The sequence below is a fragment of the Phoca vitulina genome, unplaced genomic scaffold (assembly GCF_004348235.1).
Source record: "Phoca vitulina isolate PV1807 unplaced genomic scaffold, GSC_HSeal_1.0 scaffold52, whole genome shotgun sequence".
Lineage (NCBI taxonomy): Eukaryota > Metazoa > Chordata > Mammalia > Carnivora > Phocidae > Phoca > Phoca vitulina.
This window is the reverse complement of record NW_022589755.1, coordinates 2,448,517-2,475,958: the sequence shown is the minus strand read 5'-3', so window position 1 is coordinate 2,475,958 and position 27,442 is coordinate 2,448,517. Positions and strand designations below refer to the sequence as shown.

At 44.1% G+C, this 27,442-nt stretch overlaps 1 protein-coding gene and 1 pseudogene across 1 annotated transcript; both read left to right on the top strand.

Moving 5' to 3' along the window:
* The first annotated feature begins 1,077 nt into the window (after window positions 1-1,077).
* Window positions 1,078-22,244, top strand: NLRP9 (NLR family pyrin domain containing 9). The gene is given in 12 exon segments (XM_032388896.1): window positions 1,078-1,410; window positions 2,837-3,019; window positions 3,022-3,795; window positions 3,798-3,858; window positions 3,860-4,390; window positions 5,672-5,827; window positions 14,154-14,269; window positions 14,272-14,314; window positions 18,813-18,983; window positions 20,355-20,512; window positions 20,959-21,142; window positions 22,094-22,244. Coding segments are annotated over 12 exon segments (2,808 nt in total). The 5' UTR covers window positions 1,078-1,130.
* A 3,898-nt stretch (window positions 22,245-26,142) lies between these two features.
* LOC116622045 lies at window positions 26,143-27,049 on the top strand (annotated as a pseudogene).
* Window positions 27,050-27,442: the final 393 nt, after the last annotated feature.

The window sequence follows — 27,442 nt, the reverse complement described above, 5'->3', positions numbered from 1 at the left end:
GTACTTTCTTGCGCATCATTGAGATGGCTGTCCAGAGTTTCTTCTTTCTGTCCAGGAGCACAGTACATAAGCTGGAGTGACTTGGGATTCGTTTTTCCTGCTCTTATTTTGAAATTTGGATTTTTTCCCCCTTAGTCACAGCTCCCTGTTTCCTATCTTTTTTTTTTTTTAAAGATTTTATTTATTTATTTGACAGAGAGAGACACAGCGAGAGAGGGAACACAAGCAGGGGGAGCGGGAGGGGGAGAAGCAGGCTTCCCGCCGAGCAGGGAGCCCGATGTGGGGCTCGATCCCAGGACCCTGGGATCATGACCTGAGCCGAAGGCAGACGCTTAACGACTGAGCCACCCAGGCGCACCCCTGTTTCCTATCTTGCAGGGATTCAGCAAAACCTTCATGCCCCCAAAGACATAGCTTTAGGTTTTTGATATATTTTTTAAAGATTTTATTTATTTATTTGAGAGAGCTCAAGTGAGTCTGAGTGGGGGGAGGGGCAGAGGGAGAAGCAGACTCCCCACTGAACAGGGAGCCCAATGCAGGACCCTGAGATCATGACCTGAGCTGAAGGCAAACGCTTAACCCACTGAGCCACCCAGGCGCCCCAGGTTTTTGAAATTTTAAAGTCTTCATAACTTAGTGAAGCCAGGTCAGAAACTGTTCTCCTTTAAGGAATGTTCAGTAAATATGACCTTTTGAATTTTAGATAGAAGCTCCCACAATGACACCAAGTCAACAGCTTTTCTCAGAAGCGTCCCCAGAGATACACGCAGTGGTGAGCACTAGGACAGAACTATTCTAACTCCTCCTTCCATGGCCCACTGATAAACTTCAATGCTTTATTATGGTTTTAGGTAATTACACTTCTCCCTGCCACCTGGTTTAGTGTAAACTACATTTTTAGTTGCTAGCACTGAATTCATGTGTACGGCCGTGGAAAAAGAGGAAGGATGAAGTGAAGCTGGCCAGATATGTTTTAAGCAGGAAATGCAGGATACCAATAATTCTAAGCCACTACCAACTGCTGAGATTTATCTCTGTAATCACATCATTCTCCCTCAGGTACTACTTATTCCTTGTTTTTGAAGATTTTTTTCCTCTGGAGATTTCCAAGCTCACAATCCCAGGACAAGATGACTGAATCCCTTTTTTCGGACTTTGGCTTGCTGTGGTACCTGGAGGAGCTCAGAAAGGAAGAGTTCTGGAAATTTAAGGCGCTCCTCAAACAAGAGCCTCTGCAACTTGACCTCAAGCCAATCCCGTGGACTGAGTTAAAGAAGACTTCAAGAGAAGATCTAGCGAAGTTGTTGGACAAGCATTACCGAGGAAAGTGGGCATGGGAGGTGACCCTGAACCTATTTCTACAGATCGATCGGCGTGACCTCTGGACAAAGGCTCAGGAGGAGATCAGAAGTAAGTGTAGGGTGAAGGGGCAGTGACCTGCGGAGGAAGGTTGGTCTGCTGGGAGCTTGTAAGAATGAAGGCGATGTTATTGAGTTAGTGGCCATCCTCCATCAATTGAGAATGTGTTGTGGGTTGAGGAAGGCTTGGAGGTCATGGAGGAATTGCAAGCCAACTCTGGGCATACATGGGCTAGCGATGGACTGTGGATGGGTAGTGTCCTGCTCATCTAAGGGGTGTCTCCCCATTTTTAGGCAGTTCCTAAGCAGCAAGCCACTGTTAGGTCAGCTTGCCACATGTCCATAAGTTTGGTCTGAAAGGACATAATGAGCCCAGATGGATTTGAAGGTTCATTGCTCACCCACAACAGGAACATGAGATTCATGCTCATGTCCATTCCTCTCATCCCTTGAATCTCTCAGCAGGGGGCTATGGAGGTGAGCTCAGGCAGATCTGTGTCATAGGAACCTAGAGAGTCAGAGATCCTGATCTTAGGTGATGCCTGCTGACAGCCCTGTCCCCTGCCCTCCAGAGACAGATACTAGCTTTGTTACCCTAGCATGTCTCCAGAGAGTGAGAGACATCTCTGAATTTCTCCAGAGGGGAAAGAAAGACCTGTTTTTAGAAACAAATCTTCCTTTGCCCCAGAGAGAGGAAGGACCATTGGTACATCCCAAGAATGTTTTCTAGTCATACATCCCTGAACAAAACCATTAGTGCCCTTTGCTTGGAAGGCATGCAGAAATTCCTCATCTAGTGTGGCATATATTTCTCCAGTGCAGGGTATGATCCTTGTCCACTTTTGTAATTTTGTTGACCTCCCATAATGTGGTGCCTTGAACATGGAAGGTACATCATAAGGGCGGGTTGAATGCATGATGGTTCAGGGGTTGGTTTCTGAAATTAACCTGTGATCAGCATGGTGGAACAGAAATCGCTTATTGTTTCAAGTCAGACAGATGTGGGACAGACACCTGACCCTGATATTTATTCACTAGTGCAAATTAATCAAGTGATATATTCTCCCAACACTTTTTTGGTAAAGTGGGAGTAGAATGAGTCTTGATGGGTTATTGACATGGAAGACATGGTATCGGTAGGGACATTCTCAACCCTGGTTCCCGGCGGACACTCAGTAAATGATATAGTGCTTGTGGATTCTTTACTGGGGAGATACGACCACCCCCCTTCTGGTTTGGAATGGAATTCACACTATGTAGCCTATAACTCTGAGACAGGCTTCCAGTTTTGCTCAAGTGCTTCCATGGACATGATTTTAGATAAATTATGGTCCTAACAAAAACTAAGTTAATGAGCCTGGTCATCCGTGGACGTGCAGTAGTCTTTACATATGTGCACAAGTAAATCTCTAAGGGTCATTCTGAGTGTTAACGAGTGCACTTTTTAATTGTCTTGTATTTTCTCCCTGTGAACTCAGATAAACCCAGCCCATACAGAAATCACATGAAGGAAAAATTCCATCTCCTATGGGAAAAGGAAACCTGCCTTCTGGTTCCCAATGATTTCTACAAAGAAATCACAAAGTGTGAGTATGAAAAGCTGCATGCTGCGTGTAGCACCAGCCAGGTAGGAGAGCCTTCACCCACTGTGGTCTTGCAAGGTCAGAGGGAATCAGAAAAACAACACTTTCGAGAAAAGTGATGCTGGAATGGGCAGAGGAGAACCTATGGAAGGACAGATTCACATTTATCTTCTTCCTCAATGGCTGTGAAATGAACGCTATGACCAAGACCAGCTTCGTGGAGCTCATCTCCAGGGACTGGCCTCAGTCTTCAGAGCCAGACGAGGACATCTTCTCTCAGCTGGAGAGGATCCTGTTCATCATGGATAGCTTTGAGGAACTGAAATTTGACTTGGAGCAAACGACTCAGTTGTGCGATGACCAGAGACAGCGACAGCCAATGGAGATTATCCTGAGCAGTTTGCTGCAGAAAAAAATGCTTCCAGAGTCTTCTCTGCTTATTGCATTGGGAATAGTGGGCATGAGAAAAAATTTCTTGTTGCAGTGTCCAAAATACATAACCCTCTCAGGATTCTCTGAACATGAAAAGAAGCTGTATTTCTACCATTTCTTCCGTGAGAGGAGTAAAGCCCTGAAAGCCTTCAGTTTTGTGAGGGGCAATATGCCGCTGTTTCTCTTCTGTCATAATCCCCTTGTATGCTGGCGGGTCTGTACTTGTATGAAATGGCCGCTGGAGAGAGGAGAAGACCTTGACATTGTGTCTGAAAGCACCACTTCTTTGTATGCATCCTTTTTTATTAGCGTATTCAAATCAAGAAATGAGAACTGTCCACCGAAGCAGAGCAGAGCCCGACTGCAAGGCCTGTGTTCCTTGGCTGCAGAGGGAATATGGACTCGCATGTTTGTGTTTTGCCATGGGACCTCAGGAGGAATGGGGTATCTGAGTCCGATGCCTTGATGTGGATGGGCATGAGACTCTTCAAGGGATGGCGAATGCTTTCCCTTCATACATGTGTGCCTCCAACAGTTTTGTGCCTCCATGTTCTATCTGCTCAAAGAACCCAAGGACAATCCTAACCCGGCCATTGGAAGTGTGACCCAGCTTGTGACAGCAAGCACGAGTCAGGTCCAAGGCCACTTGTCCCAGATGATAACATTCTTGTTTGCATTTTCAACTGAAAAAATAACCAACATGCTGGAGACATCCTTTGGTTTTCTCCTGGCCAAAGAGATAAAGCAGGAAATAACCCGATGCCTTAAAAGTTTAAGTCAGCATAACTCTGATCAGGAGGTAGTGAATTTCCAGGAATTGTTCAGCAGTTTGTTTGAGACCCATGAAAAAGAGTTTGTAGCACAAGTGATGGATTTCTTTGAGGAAGTTAGTATTTATATTGGTAACACAGAAGACTTGGTGATATCTGCATTCTGCCTAAAACTTTGCCAAAATTTGCAGAAACTTCACCTGTGTATAGAAAATGTCTTCTCAGATGACTCTGGATCCAGCACAAAGTGAGTCCATCTATAATCTCTCCCACCCGCCATGCCACACACGCCATACTTGTTGCTTGTTTCAGGTCCCAGTGGATACTTCATGGATCCTTATACTTAAAAAAAACCCCAAAAAACCCATGGTTTTTGTAACCAGAGAGACTTTGCTTTGAGTTCTGGCTCTGGCATTTGCTAGCTGTGTCACCATGAACAGTAACTTCTTAAGTTTTTCTATCTGTATAAAGAAGCGTGACACTTTACCTACTTGGTGGGGCCAGTATGAGGTTGAAAGGTAAGCAGCTTTTATTGTTGCCATGACTATGCTTCCCCCCCTCCTCCCATAGCATTTGAGCATATCTATCAGGAAGGGACTCTTGGAAGCTTGTGAGGGTTTCCTTGGGCTTCTCCTCTTTGCTGGTCTAACCTGTGTCTTTTCACCAGCTGGTTCAGATTACCAACTCACACTTCAGTTCTGATAGTCTATTAATAAATTATTTTTACTCCTCCAAAAAAAATATATATATCACCTTTCACGGTCACACTTTTGGTTTTTAGTTTTTTAAATTGAGGTATAATTGACACATAACATTATACGAGTTTCAGGTGCACAACATCATGATTCAGTATTTGTATATGTTGCAAAATGATCACCACGATATGTCTAGTTAACAGCCGTCACCACACATAGTTACACAATTTTTTTTTCTTGTGATGAGAACTTTTTTTAAAGTAAACTCTATACCCCACGAACTCATGACCCCAAGATCAAGAGTTACATGCTCTTCTGACTGAGTCAGCCAGGTGCCCCATGATAAGAACTTTTAAGATCTGCTCTCTTAGCAACTTTCAGATATGTAGTACAGTATTATTACCTACAGTCACCAGGCTGGACATTACATCCCCAAGGCTTTATTTTATACCTGTATGTTCTTATTTTTGGATATAGTTCTCCATTTCACTGGTGGATCACCAAATACCAACCTTCATTTACACCACAACTAAGCATTGTTACCTAACGGAGGAAGAAGTATAGACTGAATACGGTTGAGTAGCTTGTCCAGAGTCACACAGCTAATAAGTGGTTCAGATGGGGTTTGATCCCAATTGCTCTGGCATCAGGGTCCATTTCCTTCACCACTAGGCCATATGGACTCAGTGTACCTGGCTGCCCCTCTCCTTGTTCAGGCACGGGTGTCCATGCGTCAGCTTTGAGGGGCCCTGAAAATGGCGTTCTGCTTGTTTTGTGAATGTGTTGAGTTGCTTTGAGCCATTGGAGAGTCACAGTCTTTGTTCTCCCCGTAGTCTCAGTAAGAAGCTCTCCTTTTGGCGAGACCTTTGCTCTGTGTTCACCACCAACAAGAACTTCCAGATGTTAGATTTGGACAACTGTAATTTCAGTGAAGCCTCCCTGGCGATTCTCTGTAAGGCTCTGGCTCAGCCTGTTTGTAAACTCCAGAAGTTCATGTAAGTTGGATGTTAACCGTTCCTTAAATAACTGAGTTTCATTCTTTCTACTCTGGCTTTTTTGGAAAGGCCAATGTGTAAGCACAGAGCTACAATCCAATGTCTCAAGAAAAGTTTTGGAGCACTTGCCCTGATACCAATGTTATATTGAGCAAGAAGAAACTGTTGGCAAATGGGGGGGGGGACTTCAGAACCAAACATTGTCAAGGGGCTCAGTCCCCAGTCACCACAGGTCAGTTTCTAAGCACTAATGGGGAAGTGCTTGGTTTTCTGCGCCAGAGAGCACTCCCCTTCTCAGCGCACCAGCTCACTTGCGTGTAGGCTGTTAGTAGAAAGCTACAAGTTCACGTTGGCACAAAGAAAGTGTAAGTTTTTAAAGCAGAGTATGCATTTCAGTGACATCAGTCTTTTGTTTGGATTACATGACCATGTGTGTTTTGGTTTGGGGGTATGTTTGGGAGTTTTTCTCTAACAGATGTTTTATTTATTTATTTATTTAAAGATTTTATTTATTTATTTGACAGAGAGACACAGCGAGAGGGGGAACACAAGCAGGGGGAGTGGGAGAGGGAGAAGCAGGCTTCCCGTGGAGTAGGGAGCTTGATGCGGGGCTCGATCCCAGGACCCTGGGATCATGACCTGAGCCACCCAGGTGCCCCGACTCTAGCAGATGTTTTAAATGTAGTGGTTGGAGAGCCGCAGAGGGAATTTGGTGACACTTGCTGGGATGTTGATGGGTGAATAGATGTTTCCCAGGTAACGAAGGGACCAATGGGAAAATAGCCTTAAGTTCATGAAGGAGAAAAATAGTAAGAATAGACATAGAGACTAGGCAGCATTTATAAAACAGCTCTTTAGCACAGAGCTGGCCGCTTTAGGCACATTCCTTATCTGTATTGTTTCCTTTTAATCCTCAAACGGTCTCACTGTCACCTTAATACAGATCACACACAGAAGCCCAGAGGAGCACACAGCTACTCCCTGGTACTTTGGATATCTGGGTTTGCCTGGGTCATGTTCTTCTCTTCACCCCCAGAACTTTATCTCTTTCAGCTTAAATGTAACTCCTCCTTCAGCTCAAAGCTCACTTCCTTTTTTTTAAAGATTTATTTCCTTATTTGAGAGAGTGGGGGGGAGGGGCCGAGGGAGGGAGCATCTCAAGCAGACTCCCTGCTGAGCAGGGAGCCCAAAAGTGGGGCTCGGTCCCAGGACCCTGGGATTATGACCTGAGCCGAAATCAAGAGTTGGCCACTTAACCTACTGGGCCACTCAGGTGCCCCAAAGCTCACTTCTTCATGGAAGATTTTCTATGCTCCCAAAGCACTTTTTATATGTCTTTTTTTGGTCATAGTTATCACACATCTAATTATTGGTTGCTGTCTTTGTGCAGAAGAGTTAATAGAGTAGGTCTGAGACTGTTGTCCTTAGAAAGGCCTGCTTACTAGGTTGGCTCTTGGCTGGCGTGTTGGAACTTGGGTTTTGGGGAGAATTCCCACCACCCTAATTGATAAGAAGGGCTCACTGTTCCCATACTGTGTAAACAATGTGGTTTATGCTGAAGACTTGTTTTCCTTCTGTGAGTCTGAGATTTTGGCTCGTGCTGGGCAGTGGGTGCCTCTGTGACCATCCCGATAAACACCCTGGGTGCTGAGTCTCCAACAAGCATCCCTGGTAGATGACTTTTCACACGCATTGTCACAGTGTGTTGCTGGGGGAATTTAGCACGTCCAATGGCAACTCCATTGGCAAAGACCCTTGGAAGCTTGCGCCTAGTTTCCTCTGGATTTTGCCCTTGTGCCTTTTTCCTTTGCGGATTTTGCTTTCTGTCTTTGCACTGTAATCAATCATAGCCATGAGTGCAACTATATGCCAAGTCCTGTGGGTCCTAGCAGGTCACTGAAGCCAGGGGAGGTCTTGGGGACAGTGTTTCTGTGTTGAGTACACCACCATGATGGGAGAGGTGATACCTCTTTGTCCTCATATCTCCACCAGCTAGCAAAACACAGAGCTTTGTAGGGGCTCATTAAATATCTGTTGAATGAATGAATGGATCCCTGTATTATGAAAATGGGTTCTTTATTTCAGATAAGGAAACTGACTCAGAAATGAACTGGTAAAGACCCCACACAGAGTAAAATGTGGGTCATTGAACTTTTGTTTTCTTCTGGGAAATGTGTTAAAGGTAAAGTAGGGGACTGGTGTGCTCATAAATGGGCTTTTAGCATATGAGTTTTAGTGCCAGATATGAGGAATAGTATAGCAAGGGAGAGGTTGTGAGTGGGCTCGAAAGTGAGCGGTCTGTCGGTGAATTATTAATTAATTAATTAATTTTATTGGTGAATTTAGATGCGGTCAATGTGATGACCACATGGAGAAGATGAGTAATTCGAGACATCCAGGTGAAGGCATGAATTAAATTGTGCATGTCTTCCCTCAGGTTGCAAAATGAGGAAGAGAGTTTCTCTTCACAGTGTACATGGAAACCAGTCATTGGTATTATACCTAAAGTTCTTTAGCTTTAGCTTTAATATCACTGGATTCATTTTTAAGTGGTCAAACAAGATAGAGATGATGAGTTTGGCCATTTGTCCTCCCAAATATCTAGCCATATGTCTTGGAATCAAGAAATAGTATTCCTTCTCTTTCTTCTCCTATACATGCGATTTTAAAACAGTGTAATTGAGGGAAGCCTGGGTGGCTCAGTCTGTTAAGTATCTGCCTTTGGCTTAGGTCCTGGTCACAGGGTCCTGGGTTCGAGCCCCACATCGGGCTCCCTCTGTCCCTCCCCTCTGCTTGTGCTCCCTCTCCCTCTCTCAAATAAATAAATAGAAATCTTAAAAAAACACAAAAACAGTGTAATTGCTAGGATGAATAAAGAATGGGGAGCCTGGCTCATTCCCTGAACTTCAAATCCAATCTCTGTCCAGGCATGGGGTTTGAGGAATGTGGGAAGTAATTGTATTTGGGAACAGACCTATCTGTCTGTGATTCCTTGGGCCATAACCCCTCTGTGAGCCAGGGAATCCATCCCTTTCTCTCAGTCTCTGCAGCTGCCACCTGACCTCCAGAAACCAGCACCACTTACCTGGGATAGTCACTCCAATCACCTCTGCCTCAGGGTCTTGGATCCTGTTTTGTCTTCCATCAATGTGTGTTTTCTTTCTTCCATATACAAGCCAGAGCAATCTTAAAAAATAACATACACCTTAAAATCCTTTCCCTGATTTCCCATAACTAGGAAAAAAAATTCTACTGGGCGTGAAGAGAAGAGCATGGCCATGTGGTCTGATCCCTTCCTTCCCCCTCGTTTATTCTCCACATCAGGCTGTGGCCCGAGGACAGTAACTCTCTTTCAAGCCCTTGACCAAGCTCATTTCTGCTTTGGAAACTTTGTTCTGGCTCTCCTCGTTTCTGGACAGTCTTTCTCTAGACTTCCGCTTGGCAAGCGCTTCCAAATGATTTCTCTGACCATCACTCCCCCAAACTGAGCAACCCCCACCCCAGTCACTCCATAACTGCATCCTGTGGCTCTTGTCATGAAATTGTGTCTTCCCCTTTGTCTTGCATCTCTCCTGAGTATGGGATGATAAGTTCTGTGAGTCCTGGTCCTGGACCATCCCATTCACAGCTATACCCTCCACACACCTTGGCCCACGGTTGGAAGGTCAGGATTTGCTGGATGAAGAGAGGGCACAGGTAGTTTGTGGTGGTTGCATAGTTTAAGGATCATCCTTTAAAGCAGAAGATCTTGTGTCAATAAGTATTTGTATCTTTCTCTGGGAATGCCTTTAGAGTGTGGGCCTTTCTTCTGTTACTTACCCACCTCCCATCTTACACCAATGCTACCTCTCATGTAGGTATCACAAAACACCAAATTGTTACTGAAGAGTGTGTGGCTACTTTGGACAACTTCACTGATTTCTTAGCTTATTCATGCTTCTGTGTCTTGTTCTGTCCAGTTGAGTTCATTGTTCTCTCTACGTCATTGTGTCCAATGGCTTTTCCAAGAGACTCTATGAGTCCAAAGTTGGAGTAAATTTGAGACTAACATCCTCTCCCTTTTAATGGTACCCTTTAATGATGAGAATGCACATTGAATATTGGAGATGTTTTTTCCTTCTTTCTTTGAGTCTATTGGTTTATTTCTCAAATCCAGCTTTGTAGAGATTTTCTCCCCAGTTTTATGGAGGTATAATTTACATATAATACCGTACTAGTTTTAGGTGTATGACATGATGATTTGATAAATGTATACATTGTGAAGTGATCTGGTGCTTCACTTCACAGAGTGACACATTTTTTTTCTTTTTTTTTTAATTAAAAAAATTTTTTAAAATGTATGTATGTATGTATGTATGTATTTTATTATGTTAGTCATCATACAATACATCATTAGTTTTTTTTTTTTTTTTTAAGATTTTATTTATTTATTTGAGAGAGAGAGAATGAGAGAGAGAGCATGAGAGGGGGGAGGGTCGGAGGGAGAAGCAGACTCCCTGCCAAGCAGGGAGCCCGATGCGGGACTCGATCCCGGGTCTCCAGGATCATGACCTGAGCCGAAGGCAGTCGCTCAACCAACTGAGCCACCCAGGCGCCCCTACATCATTAGTTTTTGATGTAGTGATCCACGATCCATTGTTTTCGTATAACACCCGGTGCTCCATGCAGTACGTGCCCTCCTTAATACCCATCACTGGGCTAACCCATCCCCCCACCCCCCTCCCCTCCAAAACCCTGTTTGTTTCTCGGAGTCCATAGTCTCTCATGGTTCATCTCTCCCTCCGATACCCCCCCCTTCATTTTTCCCTTCCTTCTCCTGATGTCCTCCATGCTCTTCCTTATCTTCCACACATTTTTTTTTCTTTAGAACTTTAAGAGGTGTGCCTGGGTGGCTCAGACAGTTAAGCGACTGCCTTTGGCTCAGGTCATGATCCTGGAGTCCTGGGATTGAGGCCCGCATTGGGTTCCCTGCTCAACAGAGAGCCTGCTTCTCCCTCTGCCCCTCACCCGGCTCATGCTTGCTTGCACTCTCTCTCTCTCTCTCAAATAAATAAATAAAATCTTAAAAAAAAAAAGAACTTTAAGAGAATTTGAAGATCTACTCTCTTGCTGCTTTCAAATATACAAGACAGTTTTATCAACTGTAGTCACCATGCTGTACATTATATTTCCAGGACTTAATTCATCTTATAACTGGACGTTCATATGTTTTGACCCCCTTCACCCCTCTGCCCCCACCTCCGACAACCACCAATCTGTTCTCTGTATCTAGGAGTTAGTTTTTAGATTCCACATAAATGTGGAAACACACAGTATTTGTCTTTCTCTGCCTGACTCATTTTACTTGCAGATACAGAGATTGATACCATTTTCATTCTTGTTCAGTTGTAGGTCATTTCTTAAAAAAAAAAAAAATCCTCTGGTAGTGTTTCAGATTCTTCTTTATCCCTACTAGTTTACCAATTTCAATATAATGGATCCCTGTGGGAAGTTTGTTTAACTTAATTTTCCTGGCACTTACTGGGACCCTTTCAATTGTAGAACTGCCAAATGGTTACTAAAGTAAATAACTTTTGGGAGTTGTGTTTAAGTTCAGGAAAACTATCAGAATTGCTTACTTCTGCCCTAATAGGGAGGTAAAAACTTGAATCCATTTGTCTTAATGTCATCAAGATAAACTTAGATTTTTATAGGGTTTGGACCTAAAACTTTAAAGAAAGATTAACAAGCTAGGGCGCCTGGGTGGATCAGTTGTTTAAGTGTCTGCCTTCAGCTCGCATCATGTTCCCCGGGGTCCTGGGATCAAGTCCCATGTTGGGCTCCCTGCTCAGCGGGGAGCCTGCTTCTCCCTCTGCCTGCCACTCCCCCTGCTTGTACTCTCTCTCACTCACTCTCGAATAAATAAAATCTTAAAAAAAAAAAAAGGTTAGCAAGCTCATTATACAGGTTTCTAGTGAAGTCACAGGAATAAGGGAAGCAACATAGGGAATATGGTCAATGGTATTCTATTTTTTTTAAAGATTTTGTTTATTTGAGAGAGAGATAGAGGGAGAGAGCATGAGCTGGGGGAGAAGCAGATTCCCGGCTGCAGGGAGCCTGATGCAGGGCTTGATCCCAGGACTCCAGAATCATGACCTGAGCCCAAGGCAGATGCTTAACCGACTGAACCACCCAGGTGCCCCTGGTCGATGGTATTGTAATAGGGGGACCGATGTGGCCACACTTGTGAGCACAGCATAGGGCATACAGATGCTCAGTCACTGTGTTGTGCACCTGAACTAATGTAACATTGTGTGCCAACAGCAAAATTCATCAGTGATTGTCCATCATTTCAGGTAGATTTCACCTGGACCACTGTTGGACTCCGCTGCGCTGTTGAAGCCACGGCCAAAGGCAGGGTCTCTAATTCTCACGCAGAGATAAGGTGCTCACGGGCACGAGAGCACTGGGCATGTCCAGTACCTGCCCTAGGGGTTCCATTCATTAACTCAGTCTGTGCTCACAACAACCTACCAAGGTAGGCACTTTCCTTTCCTCCCGACAGATGGGGAAACTGAGACCTGGAAGCGGAAGGGGCTTGGCCAAGGTCACACAGGTGGTGAAGGGGTCGGCAGGGGTGAGCCCATCTGGCCCCTGCGGTGCTTGGCTCTTAGCTCACGAATGTCACAGGGTGCTGAGGATTGCGATCCTCTGCTTTTTTGCTTTGTAGACTCCTTTTCCTTAACTCTCAGGAAGGCAGAAAGTGAACCAACTGTGTTATTGTCAACCCTTCTGTTTTAGCTTGTCTCCTTTCCACGAGTCCGATGGCTTAGATGGGGGTGATTCTTGATCACCATTACTCCCCCAGTGTTCTCTGCTGACTCAGCCCTTGCTGCCACCCAAAGTTGGAGTCTGTGGCAGCTGCCTGGCGGCAAATCCACGTTTTCAGGAATGAGGTGGCTTGGGGGCTGCTCTTGTACGCCTCCGTGTCTCACACAGGTTTCCAGATATCATGGGCGCCCCTCGTCTCCTTGCTGGCTGGCCAACTTGTCTTCTCCTGCCTGTGCTGACCCTCTCCCTCAATCCCCTGCAGGCCCCCCCTTGCCAGCCCTCCGCTCCCTCCGTCTCTGGGCAGGAAGTGCCCACATTTAGGGACCCAATTTCTGCCAGAAATTGCCATAAGGCTTCCAGGCTGTCATTTCCCTCCTCCGTCTGTTTCTCATCTGTCTTTGGTCTCTGGGCTGTTCGTAATTCCCATGCTGGTGTTTCAATGTGGTGCAATATTTGCTTTTTTTTAATCTCCCTTCTCAAAGTTGATCAGGAGGGGAGAAGTCAGGGTGTGCTCAAGTTGTGACCCCAGGAGCCACATTTTATGTGGCCTCTATTTATGAACACATATAAATGAATATAAAATAAAAATATAATACATATATGGCTTTTACAGATCAAAGCCAACATGCATTGGTCATGTTCCAGGCACCACAATACATTTAATTTAATTAATTAAATTTAATTTTTTAAAAGGTTTTATTTATTTATTTGACAGAGAGGGAGAAAGAGGACAAGCAGGGGACGTGGCAGGCAGAGGGAGAAGCAGACTCCCTGATGAGCAGGGAGCCCCATGCAAGGCTTGATCCCAGGACCCTAAGTTCATAACCTGAGCCGAAGGCAGACGCTTAACCGACTGAGCCACCCAGGCACCCCTAAATTTTAATTTTGTAACCATCATGATACTATTTGTTTCATGAAGAAACTAAGAAGTTAATCTGTATTTGCCCAACCTTGCAAAAGTATCCAGGAGAAAAGCAAAAATTGGAGTCCAGTTTTCTATAACCCTGGAACCTGGTTCTTCAACAACTGCAGATATGGTCTTCTGTTGTTATTATTATTGTCTCCTTTAGGGACAAAAAACCCCATAGTTTTTAAACAAATGGATCCTTTCCTTGGGAAGTGCAGTCTTGTGCATGGATTCAAATACTGCATCTCCCTTGTATGTTAGGCTCCATGCTGGACCTGCAGATGCAAAGAGGTGTAAGCATAGTGTCCCCGTCCTGACGGTGCTTAGGATTTAATACGGGATCAGTCTGGCTTGCCTCACTTCTAGTGTGTGTGGTGGTGTGCAGATGTGCAAGGACTAGGAGAGACAGGAGAGGACCCAGAGGCTGGGTTTCTGCGCTTGTCCGTTGTCTGAAAATCCCAGAGAGAGAGAATGTATAGGTGGGAGTAACCAGGTGTCTAATGGTGTTGTGACCTTAAGTGTGGCAGGCAGGAAAGGTTGGGTGGTTTTTACTTTGTGCTTGGACTCCATGGTGTGAGTCCACCTTTTCCCCATCTTTTGTAGGTATAATTTTGCTTCTTACCTTGGAAGTGGCCCCTACTCGCATAAGGCCATTCTTCACAACCCTCATCTGAAATACCTGAACCTGCCTGGCATGAGCCTCTCGCACGTGGATGTCAGCGTGAGATGCTGAAGCACCCGGTGTGCAGCACAGACGAGCTGAGGTAAGTCTCGGGTTGCCCATGCGTGGGGATGCTTCTTGTCCAGCATGGAATTCACAGTTTGAACATGCCCATTTCCTTCCCCCGTCAACATTTGTCTCCTACGTTGAAAACTTTCCACCTCAGCATCTCCAGACCTCTCAGAAAGTTTGTTCCAGCTTTCTTTTCTTTTTCTTTTCCTTTCTTTTTCTTCTTTCTCTTTCTTCTTTTTCTTCTTCCTCACTTCCTGTGGACACCTGACCTGCCTCTTCTTGGTTCTGCCCTCAACGTCAACCATGCCAAAATCAGAACTCCGTTTTTCCCCCCTGAAAATATTCATACTCATCTTAAAATGAGAAATCATACTAATGATCACAAGTGTGCTCTTGTGAATCTGGTAGGTGACCACATGGAGGTCATAAGGGAAGCCATTTGCTCCAAATCATTTCTTCCTCTTGAAAATTATCGGGGATGCTCCTCCCATGGTTGGGTGGTTTCTAGGCAGGCTCAATCCATATTTCAGCAGAAAGCAGAAGGGGGAAGTCATAGAGGTAGCAGTCAACAAAACCAACTCATTAAACCCACTTGGAGAATATGCTCTTCTCTCTCCTAGTTCAGCATCTCTCCTTTGCTGTAACAGTTGCGAATATAATTAATGGATTCACATACACTTTGTTAATTGTAACTCGGTCAAGATTCTTCAGGAGACAGAGGCACATTCCACGCATAAGAGTTGTTCGAACACACAGGCTTTCTATAGATCCTGTTCCTCATCTGAGCTGTTTCCATATCATAACATTTGTTTTCTCTACTCTAGCTCTCTACTCAGGGGGAACTTACAGAATTCCCTAGTATTTTGCTCTATTTCATATTATGCCATTTGCATAAGGTTTTAATATTCTACTTTACCATAAGAACTGGGGAACAGATCTAGGAAACCAGGGGTCAGGTGTAGATGTTTATTGCTGGAAACTTTGCCTCCTTGGAACAGACCATCCATATGCTTGACTTCAGTTTTGTTTTGGGGGTGAGAGGTGCCCCAAATCAGGTTCTTCTCAGATCATTAGTTCTCAACAGAGGGCAGTTTTGTCCCTCAGGGAACGTCAGTGTCTGGAGACACTTTTGATGGTCATCATTGCCTTGGGAGGGTGTTACAGGCTTACCCAGTGGGTGGAGGTCAGGGATACTGCTCAACATCCACAACACACAGGATGGCTTCCACATCAGAGAATCTTCCAGTTCAACATGTCAGTAGTGCTGAGATTGAGAAACCTGCTCTAGCCTCCGAGATGCTCTGTTTTTTTTTTAAGATTTTTTATTTTTATTTTTATTTATTTATTTTATTATGTTCAGTTAGCCACTATATAGTACATCATTTTTAAAAAAGATTTTATTTATTTATTTGACAGAGAGAGACACAGCGAGAGAGGGAACACAAGCAGGGGGAGTGGGAGAGGGAGAAGCAGGCTTCCCGCTGAGCAGGGAGCCCGATGCGGGGCTCGATCCCAGGGCCCTGGGACCATGACCTGAGCCGAAGGCAGATGCTTAATGACTGAGCCGCCCAGGCGCCCCATACATCATTTGTTTCTGATGTAGTGTTTAACGATTCATTAGTTGCGCATATCACCCAGTGTTCATCACAACACATGTCCCCCTCAACACCCATCACCCAGTTACGCCATCCCCCCACCCACCTCCCTTTCCACAACTCTCAATTTGTTTCCCAGAGTCCAGAGACTCTCATGGTTTGTCTCCCTCTCTGATTCTACCCCCCCTTCATTTTTCCCTCCCTTCCCCTTTACTCCTCCATGTTATTGCTTATGTTCCACATATGAGTGAAACCATATGATAATTGTCTTTCTCTGCTTGACTTATTTCACTTAGCATAATCCCCTCCAGTTCCATCCATGTTGATGCAAATGGTGGGTATTCATCCTTTCTGATGGCTGAGTAATATTCCATTGTATATATGGACCACATCTTCTTTATCCATTCATCTGTTGAAGGGCATCTTGGCTCCTTCCACAGTTTGGTTATTGTGGACATTGCTGCTATGAACAGCAGGGTGCACGTGCCCCTTCTTTTCATTACATCTGTATCTTTGGGGTAAATACCCAGTAGTGCAATTGCTGGGTCATAAGGTAGCTCTATTTTTAACATCTTGAGGAACCACCATAGTGCTTTCCAGAGTGGCTGTACCAGCTTGCATTCCCACCAACAATGTAAGAGGGTTCCCCTTTCTCCACATCCTTGCCAACATTTGTTGTTCCCTGTCTTGTTAATTTTAGCCATTCTAACTGGTGTAATATGGTATCTCATTGTGGTTTTGATTTGAATTTCCCTGATGGCAAGTGATATTAAGCATTTTTTCATGTGTCTGTTAGCCATTTGTATGTCTTCTTTGGAGAAGTGTCTGTTCATGTCTTCTGCCCATTCCTTGATTGGATTCTTTGTTTTTTGGGTGTTGAGTTTGAGAAGTTCTTTTTTTTTTTTTTTTTTTAATTTTATTATGTTATGTTAGTCACCATACAGTACATCATTAGTTTTTGATGTGGTGATCCATGATCCATTGTTTTCGTATAACACCCAGTGCTCCATGCAGTATGTGCCCTCCTTAATACCCATCACCGGGCTAACCCATTCCCCCAGACCTCTCCCCTCTAAAACCCTGTTTGTTTCTCGGAGTCCATAGTCTCTCATGGTTCATCTCTCCCTCCGATTCCCCCCCCCTTCATTTTTCCCTTCCTTCTCCTAATGTCCTCCATACTATTCCTTATGTTCCACAAATAAGTGAAACCATATGATAATTGACTTTCTCTGCTTGACTTATTTCACTTAGCATAATCTCCTCCAGTCCCATCCATGTTGATGTAAAAGTTGGGTATTCATCCTTTCTGATGGCTGAGTAATATTCCATTGTATATATGGACCACATCTTGTTTATCCATTCATCTGTTGAAGGGCATCTCGGCTCTTTCCACAGTTTGGCTATTGCGGACATTGCTGCTATGAACATTGGGGTGCATATGGCCCTTCTTTTCACTACATCTGTGTCTTTGGGGTAAATACCCAGGAGTGCAATTGCTGGGTCATAGGGTAGCTCTATTTTTAACTTTTTGAGGAACCTCCACACTGTTTTCCAAAGTGGCTGTACCAACTTGCATTCCCACCAACAGTGTAAGAGGGTTCCCCTTTCTCCACAACCTCTCCAACATTTGTTGTTTCTTTCCCTGTCAATTTTTGCCATTCTAACTGGTGTAAGGTGGTATTGCAATGTGGTTTTGATTTGAATTTCCCTGATGGCTAATGATGATGAACATTTTTTCATGTGTCTGTTAGCCATTTGTATGTCTTCTTCACAGAAGTGTCTTTTCATGTCTTCTGCCCATTTTTTGACTTATTTGTTTTTTGGGTGTTGAGTTTGAGAAGTTCTTTATATAACTTGGATACCAGCCCTTTATCTGTAGAGTCATTTGCAAATATCTTTTCCCATTCCGTGGGTTGCCTCTTAATTTTGTTGACTGTTTCCTTTGCTGTGCAGAAGCTTTTTATCTTGATGAAGTCCCAAAAGTTCATTTTTGCTTTTGTTTCCCTTGCCTTTAGAGATATGTCTTGAAAGAAGTTGCTGTGGTCAATGTTGAAAAGGTTACTGCCTATGTTTTCCTCTGGGATTTTGATGGATTCCTGTCTCACATTGAGGTCTGTCATCCATTTTGAGTTTATCTTTGTGTATGGTGTAAGAGAATGGTCCAGTTTCATTCTTCTGTAAATAGCTGTCCAATTTCCCCAGCACCATATATTGAAGAGACTGTCTTTTTCCCATTGGTTATTCTTTCCTGCTTTTTCAAAGATTAGTTGACCATAGAGTTGAGGGTCCATTTCTGGGGTCTCTATTCTGTTTCATTGATCTATGGGTCTGTTTTTGTGTCTTGATGATCACAGCTTTGTAATATAGCTTGAAGTCAGGCATTGTGATGCCCCCAGCTTCGGTTTTCTTTTCCAACATTCCGCTGGCGGTTCGGGGTCTTTTCTGGTTCCATACAAATTTTAGGATTGTTTGTTCCAGCTCTGTGAAAAATGTCAATGGCATTTTCATAGGGATTGCATTGAAAGTAGATTGTTCTGGGAAGTATAGACATTTTAACAATGTTTATTCTTCCAATCCATGGGCATGGAATGTTTTTCCAACTTTGTGTCTTCCTCAATTTCTGTCATAAGTGTTCTGTAGTTTCTAGATATAGATCCTTTACCTCTTTGGTCAGGTTTATTCCTAGGTATCTTATGGTTTTTTTGGTGCTATTGTAAATGGAATTGATTCCAGAATTTGAGAAGCCCTATTCCATAGTCCACATTTTTGCTTCTGTGTTTCTGCAGCTGCTGCTGCATGTTCTAATCCTCTTACTTTTCTCAGATGACCGTGGAATATGAGGAATGACTTGCAAGTTTTGCATGTGGCTTTATGAAAATATTACCAGAAGAGCTTGAGCGGGTTGATCAGTTGAGTGTATATATGTCTTTGCAGACTGATGTGCTGTTGCCTCACCTCTGTGGCCTGTGACTACATCTTCCAAGTCCTTCTGTGCAACAAATCCCTGTCCCTTCTTGATCTGGGGTCAAATTTCCTGGAAGATAATGGAGTGGCATCTCTTGGTGAGGCACTGAAGCATCCAAACTACAATATTGAGCAGTTGTGGTATGTCTGGCTATGATTTGCTTGAATGTCAGAGTTCCTTTTTTTGGATATCAGCATCCTGGGAAGGAAATGGGAAGGGGTAAAATCATGGGGTCTGCTGAAAGAAAGCAAGGCTGAATGTTGACCCCGCCTGATACTTGTGGGAGTGTCCAGTGGTGCTGACGGGTGTGAGCTTGACCAAAGAGCTTGACAGGACTTGGTAGGACATGCTACTCTGAAGTAGGGTCTCTGGCCTCCAGAAGACCAGAAATGGAGTCCCAAGTGCCCTGGGCTAGCTGGGTGAATTGTGAGGTGCCTCACCTCTCCTCCAGTGTGACATAAGGATAATTGCATTTCCCACATCAAAGAATCGAGGTGACCAGCGGGAATAGCATATGTAAAGTACTATTACCAATGGCTTGCCCAAAACAAGCACTCAGTAAATGATGGCAGAAGGCATATAGCATAGATATCATTCACGGCTTCTCCTGGGCACTGGAAACTCTTCTGGGTAGATAAGATGAATTGGTAAATGAAATGCTCCAGTATCTCTGTTTCCATGGATATCAGTTTTATGGAGTGTCACACACACTCACACACACACAAGTGTGGGCTGCAAGTATGTGTGTATATATCATGGTTTCTTGATCTTAGCACTATTGGCATTTTGGCTTTGATCATTCTTTGTTGTGGGGAGTGGCTGCCCTGTGCTTTGTAGGGTGTTTAACACCGTCTCTGGCTCGTACCCACTAGATGTCAGTAGTACCCTCTCTCCCAGTGTGGCAGACCAAAATTACAGGCATTGCTTGATGTCCCCTGGGGCGGGGAGGAGCGACAAAAGTCATTCCTGTTTGAGAACCACAGAGACGCATACACATATATGTGTAGATGTCAGACACATACAGACACACATGTGTGTATATGTATGTCTGCACACGTGTCTGTGTGCTTATACACACATGTGTGCACATACCAGACTCATGAATATATGTACAAGTATGTTAGCAGGTGGTAAGTACTGTGGGGAGCTCAGAGGTAGGACACAGACTGGGGACGTAAGTCTCTATAAAATATTCAGGGAGGTCCTCACCAAAGGTGACATTTGTGCAGAGATTTGGAGGAGGTGAAGGAGTAACCCACTGATATTTGGGCAGGAGTGTTGCAATCAGTGAGAACGGGAGCCGAGGCCCCGGGGGAAGCAGAGACAGACGGCAGAATTGCAGTCCAGCATGTTGGGCAGGAAGGTGCAGGCCTGTGAAGTCATGGAACCATCACCATCACCATCTCAGAAGTACTTGTGTACTTCTTCCTTCATATGAATAAATGAAAACAAGCCAAGCCCTGCGAGGTGGGACCTCATGATTGTGTCTGTTGGTGTGTATTTCCCCCCAGGTTGGTGGATTGTTGCCTCACTTCTCTCTGTTGTAAGGACCTCTCTGCTGTTCTTGTTTGCAATGAAAAACTAAAGACCCTGAAACTAGGGAGCAATGACATCCAAGACGCAGGTGTCGAGCAGTTATGTGAAGCTCTGAAGCATCTGGACTGTAGAGAATCTTGGATGAGTGTCCACTGATTGCCTTTATGAGAAGGTGTACCTATTTCAAGAATAGGAAAACCTCAAGGATTGGTGGTATGTAAAGGAAGCAAGTTTAAGAACAAGTGTGTCTTGAACGATGTGATAAGTAAAATGCTATCCCATGAAGCCAGGGCTTGCTCAACTTTGACTCTATTGACATTTGGGACTGGGTGGTTCTTTGCTGTGGTGGGGAAGGGGGTCTCGTCCTGCTCATTGTACGATATGCAGCTGCATCCCTGGCTTCTCTCTATCCATGAGATGCCAGTTTTACTCCCCAGGTGTGTCACATGTCTCTAGATATTGCCACATGTCCCCCAGGGGACACAGTGGCCTTGGTTGAAAAACACTAGACTAGACTGTAAAGTGCCCTGTGAGGCATGGGATTTGGCATCTCACAGTGGTGTGCCTTCTGGTGTGTGTTTCCCTGTTGCAGGCTGGAAATGTGTCAGCTCGCTGGTACCTGGTGTGAGGTCCTGGCCTCGGTTCTCACTGTGTGCAGATCACTGAAGAGCCTGAATCTGGACTGGATTAGCTTGGACCATGATGGGGTGTTTGTGCTGTGTGAGGCCCTGAACCACCCAGACTGTGCCCTGCAGCAGCTCGGGTGAGTGGATGTCCTTTCCCTCAGAGTGAGGTCAGCCCACGGTAGGTTTTCCCAGTCTTGGCATGACTGACATTTGGGTCGGGAGTCCTTTGCTGTGGGGACTGTCCTGAGCATTGCGGGACGCTGAGCAGCATCCCTGGCCTCTCCCCGCATATTACATGCCCGCAGCACCTTCCCTCAGTCATGATGATCAAAAATGGGAACTTCAAAGTTGCTAAGAGACAAGATTTCAGTTGTTCTCACCACAAAAAAGAAACTATGATAATGTGACATGATGGAGGTATTAGCTAATGCTAAGTTGGCAATCATTTGGCAATTTAGAGATGTATCAAACCAATGTGTTGTATACTTGAAACTTACCCAATGTTCTATGTCAATCATATCTCAATAAAATAATAATAAATTAATTGAAAATTAAAACAGAAGAGCTATAACATCCATTCCCTGAAATAAAAAAACGAACACCTCCAGACCTTGTCAAATGTCCCCGGAGGGGCAGAATTGCCCCAGGCAAGAAGCACTGCCTTACGGTAAACACCACCTCCTGCTCACATTGTCCATAAGGAGGGAACATCAGCTCAGACATGGTGGCTGGGTCTATAAAGGGCTGAGCAGTTCCGACCCAGAGGCACTTTCTAGAAGTGCAGCAGTCAGCGTTGTTCTGAACGTCACATTTGCATGTGACGTGTATGTATTTGACATCCATAGAATGAATATTTGGGTGCCCTCCATACGCCAGGCCCCTGGATGACATGCTGAGGAGGAACAGAGTGGATCACATCCCTATTCTCCACATTCCTATCCTCTAGGAGAAATACGTGCTTTCTCTGCACACTCAAAACGATCTTGCCAGTCACTTCTCGGGAAGAATGGCTTGGAAGTAGGCACTGGGATGTAGAGAGGCGAACAATCATGTGTAGAGTCAAGAAAACTTTATTTCTATTTTCCCAGGCTTTGCAAATCTCCTTTTGACGAGGAGATTCAGATGCTGCTCACAACTGTGGAAGAGAAAAATCCCCACCTGACCATTTCCCATCTTCTCTGGGTCAACGAAGAGTACAGGATCAGGGGTGCTCACCTGACGGGGGAGCACCTCAAGTAATCTCACAAGGCCTTCTCCTTGGTCACAGTGGGCCATCCTCCTCCCAGCACACCCTGTCCTGTAAATTGTAATTCATGGTGGTGGGCGCTGTGCTTTCAGGCCTGTCCCTTTACAGAGTCCTAGCGGTATGACTGTGGATGCGCCATCTGTGCCTAAGCCCCCATCCCCACCTTTAAAATTCCCATCTTAGCTTTTGATAGAAGAATACATTAAATGGATGAACACTTTAGAAAGCATGACTTTATTTTCTTAGTGAGTGTCTTGGGAAGTAGGAGCTTGGATTTGAAGGAACCACAATCCTTTGACAATTTTGACTTAGAAGCGATGGTAGAATGCATCTATAGATTCTAGATTCTATTGCTATCACTACATTTAGCACCCACCCAAACTTTCCATTTTTAGTTTGTACAAATTTACATTTGATCAGTTTCATGGTCTAATAAAAAAATACATTTCCAAATCTGTACTTATCCTTTAGAATATGCCACTCCAATAGCCTTTTAAAAAACTTCAGTATTCTCTTTTCCAAATGTTACACAGTTTAATTCAACATTTTCAAATATACGTAAATACCTCATTGTCTTAATTAAATGTTGTCTGGTTTTCTGTTGCCTCTATAAGAAATTGTTCATGCCTTATCGACACTATATAGAACTTAATTTTTGTTGAGTATTTTAAAAACTTGCAACAAACTATTTTTCAGAGAAGTTTTACGTCTCCCACAAAAGTGAGAGGAAGGTACAGAGATTTTCCATGCACCCCCCTCACCCTATATATGCCCCTGGTTGACCTAAGGAGTTGACAAATCCCAGTCATGATCCATCCCACTTGTGTTGTCTTTGTTGTTGCTATTGTTGAAATTGGCAAGCTTACTCTAAAAATAATATGGAAATGCAAAAAATATAGAATGTCCAAACCAATCTTGAAAAATAACTTATTGACTGACTTGCCATAAATAACATACATATGATTCAGGGTCATCTCATCTATCTTGTGAATTTTCTTTTTATTATTTTGCCCAATTTTCTATTTGGCTTTTGGCCCTTCTCTTGATTTTAAATAATTCTGATGCTTTCCCTCTATCTGTGCTATATTTTACTTCCCCTTGAATCTTTTCTGTACATCCAGGAATACTTCTTCCCAGGGCAAACTCTGAAAATAAAGGACAGCCTGGTTGACCGATGAGGGACAAGGGAGAAGTGCTCTCTGGGTGATTTGGGAAGCATATAATGAGCTCTTGGGGAGTCACGTGGACATCAGAGACGCTCACAGGTTCTGAGGTAAGATAGACTAGCTTCAAGTGGGATGTTCTCCAGATGTAGAAGACGTGGGGCCCTAAGTAACAGGAATTGTGTTATTTAAGTCAAGGGAGAGACCAGTTTCCAGATCAAATGGAGATGTTCAGTATGAGCTAATCATGGTGTCAGCCTGATTCTGGAAATAGGAAATGCCCATTTGGAAATACTATAAGAGGAACCCTTGACCCAACATTCAGTTTCTTTTTTTTTTGATGATTTATGGTTTTATTTATGATTATTATTACTATTTTTATTATGCTCAATTAGCCAGCATATAGTACATCGTTAGCTTTTGACGTAGTGTTCAACGATTCATTAGTTGTGCATAACACCCAGTGCTCATCACAACACGTGCCCTCTTTAATACCCATCACCCAGCTACCCCATCCCCCTACCCACCCTCCCTTCTGAAACCCTCAGTTTGTTTTCCAGAGTCCATACATTGAGTTTCAATTCCACCACAGACGGCAACTTTGACTCTGAACTTAGATTCTTCCACTGGGAACATAGAAACTTTTCTCTGCCTGTTGTTTAGCAGCTTTTCAGGAACTTTAAATTAATTACCAAAAATTACCATTAATTACCAGAAGTGGCTGGTGAAGACTTGCAATGGGGATAAAATTTGCTTCTTATTAGAGACGCCCCAGCTTCTCCAGGCAGACAGTGTTCCTGAGACACACTGACATGGTAATGGCGTCTCTGTGGGGAGAGGAGGTCTAGGGACCCTGTCCCTATAACTGTGGCTCTTCCTGATTGACACTTTGCTGCACGGAACACTGGAGCAGGACCAGCCAGGTGAGTGCTTTCTTACGTTCAGTCTCAGGGCAAAAACCAGGAGACAAGTCGTCTCCAACAGGAGAGGAACTCAGAACTGGGTTTGTGTAGTAAGGTTGTAGAGGACAGGTACTAACTCTGCCTGCGCTTTGGCTGGGCTGGTGGCTGGTAGACATGTGTTGGGGACTGTCTCTGGGTGGGACCGCAGTGGAGAGAGTCACTGTAGATCTCTGTGTCCTAGAGTCCTTGACAATGCGGGAAAAAAGATGGGATCTCTTAGGAATCTGAGCCAAGCTTTGGATGAGCAGAGTCACTGACCTCCTCAACCATGTACAGAAGAGTCTGCTTATTTTCTCAGACCTAACAGATTTTAGGCTTGTGTATGAATGCGTGTAGAAAATTGATGTGCAGAGTTCAGGTTATAACTTCAAAATGCTGATGTAAATAAGGTCCATTGACACACACATACACATACAGAGAGATATTCACAGAGAAAAACAGTCTGTGGTGTAATGATATTAGGATTTAATGACTCTATTTTTTTTTTTTTTTTTTTTTCCTTTCTGAAATCCTACTGCAGTAGAATGCAATTGCTTCTGTATTCTTCTGGAGATTTTTGGGGTCATTTTTCTTTGTTTTGTAGTGTGTGTGTGTGTGTGTGTGTGTGAGAGAGAGAGAGTGTTGCTCTGTGTGTGTGTGAAGCGTCAAGGAGAGAGAGAAAAAATGTTAGTGAGATGAATTATATTTAATTTTCAAGTCTCAGAAGTAGTTTGGTGGAACATACCTGATCCATTTTTCCCATTTGATATTGTAATACCTTTTACTTCATATTGTAGTGATAGATAATCAAAACAAGGAAACAAATATTTTGTACCATAATCATGTTTCTACTGCTATTATTACAACTTCCTTTTTTTTTTTTTTTTTTATTACAACTTCTAACACTGTATGGGAACTAACTTTGTTTTGGCCACTGCGATCAACAGTTGACATGAAATTCACATTGTGGTCACTCTGAGGTCATTTTAGGGTCATGTTGCTTAATCAGAAGGCTACTGATTTTTTGGAAGGTATATCATATTCAGTCACTCTGATGAATAATATTAAGCATTCTCAAAAGCTGACTGTTGCAAATTTAATGAGTTGGATAATCTTATACATTTGAACATGAGTTTGCATTTTTCTACTTCATTATCTTAGGTTAATGAATTATGGTGACAGAATAATGATAAATTCTAAGAGGGGTACAGTATGACCACCTCCTTTCACTTATTTATTTACTAAGTGCATGTTACTTAACACTTTTTGTGAGTCAATCATATTTTTTCATAAGACAAGCATGGTTCTTAAGTTTATGTTAGTTTACATTCTGGTGAAGAGTCAGAACATAATAGTAAATACAAACCATGAGGGACTCTTAACTCCAAGAAGCAAACTGAGGGTTGCTGGACGGGAGGTGGGTGGGGGGATGGGGTAACTGGGTGATGGGCATTAAGGAGGGCACGTGATGTGATGAGCACTGGGTGTTATATGCAACTGATGAATCACTGACCTCTACTTCTGAAACTAATAATACACTACATGTTAATTAGTTGAATTTAAATAAAATAAAATTTAAAACAGTAAGTAGAAGTACAAAGTAATAATGTGAAATTGGTGTCTGTGGCATGTTCTCCAGGTCGAGTCTCATGTGGAATACGACTGTCTCCCTTTTCAGGAGAAGAAAAGGCCCAGGATCCCTTTATGAGGTCCTATAATTAGGAAGAGTCCTCCTGAGGCACTAACAGAGCCTGCTCTTCACTCCAGGCCACTCTGAAGCCCTCACCATGTCTTCGCAGAGCAACGCCCTAAGAACCACAGGGGAAGAGGCTCTGAAAACCATCTTGTTTTTCCAGATGGGCACTGGGGCTCTGGCCAATGTCACCCTCTTCTTCCGTAACTTCTCTCCAGTCTTGCATGGACACAAGCAGAGGCCTCCCCACGTGATTCTCACCCACATGGCTGCAGCCAATCTCTTGGATTTTCTGTCTGCCGGGATTCCCTACATGAAGGCTACTTTTGTTTTGAGGAAGCCCCTGTCCAGTCTTGGGTGTAAATTTGTATATTATATACACAGAGTGGCTCGCAGCGCCACCATGTGCTCCACCTTCATCTTGAGCACCTGTCGGTTCCTCACACTCATCCCGGGGAGGATGGTGTGGACCATGCTCAGAGGACAAGCCCCCAAGGTCATTCATCCTTCCTGCTGCATCTGCTGGATGTTCAGTATCTTCATGAATACCTGTGTTCCCATGAGCGTCACTGGTGCACAGGATGTGGGAACTAGTCCTGACACCCGAGGGAGGTGGTTCTGCTCCTCCGTGCGTCCCGGTGCGAGCACAGTCATCCTGTGGGTTGCCGCGGGTGCCATGTTTACTGGCCTCATGGTCTGGTCCGGTGGTTCCATGGTGCTGCTTCCGCACGAGCAGCCACCAGGGAGTGCCGTGTATTCACAGCCCCAACAGCTTCCACAAACACCCCCTGGAGCAGAGCTGCCCACACCGTCGTGTGGCTGGTGGCCCACCTTCGTCAGCTTTTACGTGCTGAATTCCGTTGTCACTTTATCTTACTGCCTTTGTGGATTTCCGTCTGTGGTTGATACAGACCTCTAGTATTTTGGCTTTATGTTTCCCCGCTTTTAGCCCCTTCCTGCTGATCCTTCGCAGCCCTGGGCCTCCTAGGTCCTGCTCTTGAGTTGTTAGAGATCAGATGTAAATGCGTGGAAGACAGCTTTGATAACCGTGATCACTCTATTCAGTGACCATCTACTCAGCACCAGTGTTCTATACAACCTTGGAGGGTAAATCTGATACGGGGGCTGCCGAGGGAGATCTCAAAGTCAACTCACCAATCATGAGCTTAAGACAGACATACAAAACTGTTAAGGAAACATGTCTTCCCTCTCGACCAGTGCTGATGCTGAAACAAAGCGTCTTTCTTCAGGAATATTCAAAGTGTTTCTGCAAATTTTATCTCCGTGTGGGCACGGTGAACACCTCGCATACACTGGTACACAATCTAATACTGATACAGGTAAATACTACGCCGGAGGGGGGGGCAGAGGCTTTGTTTCACAGATGCAGGTAA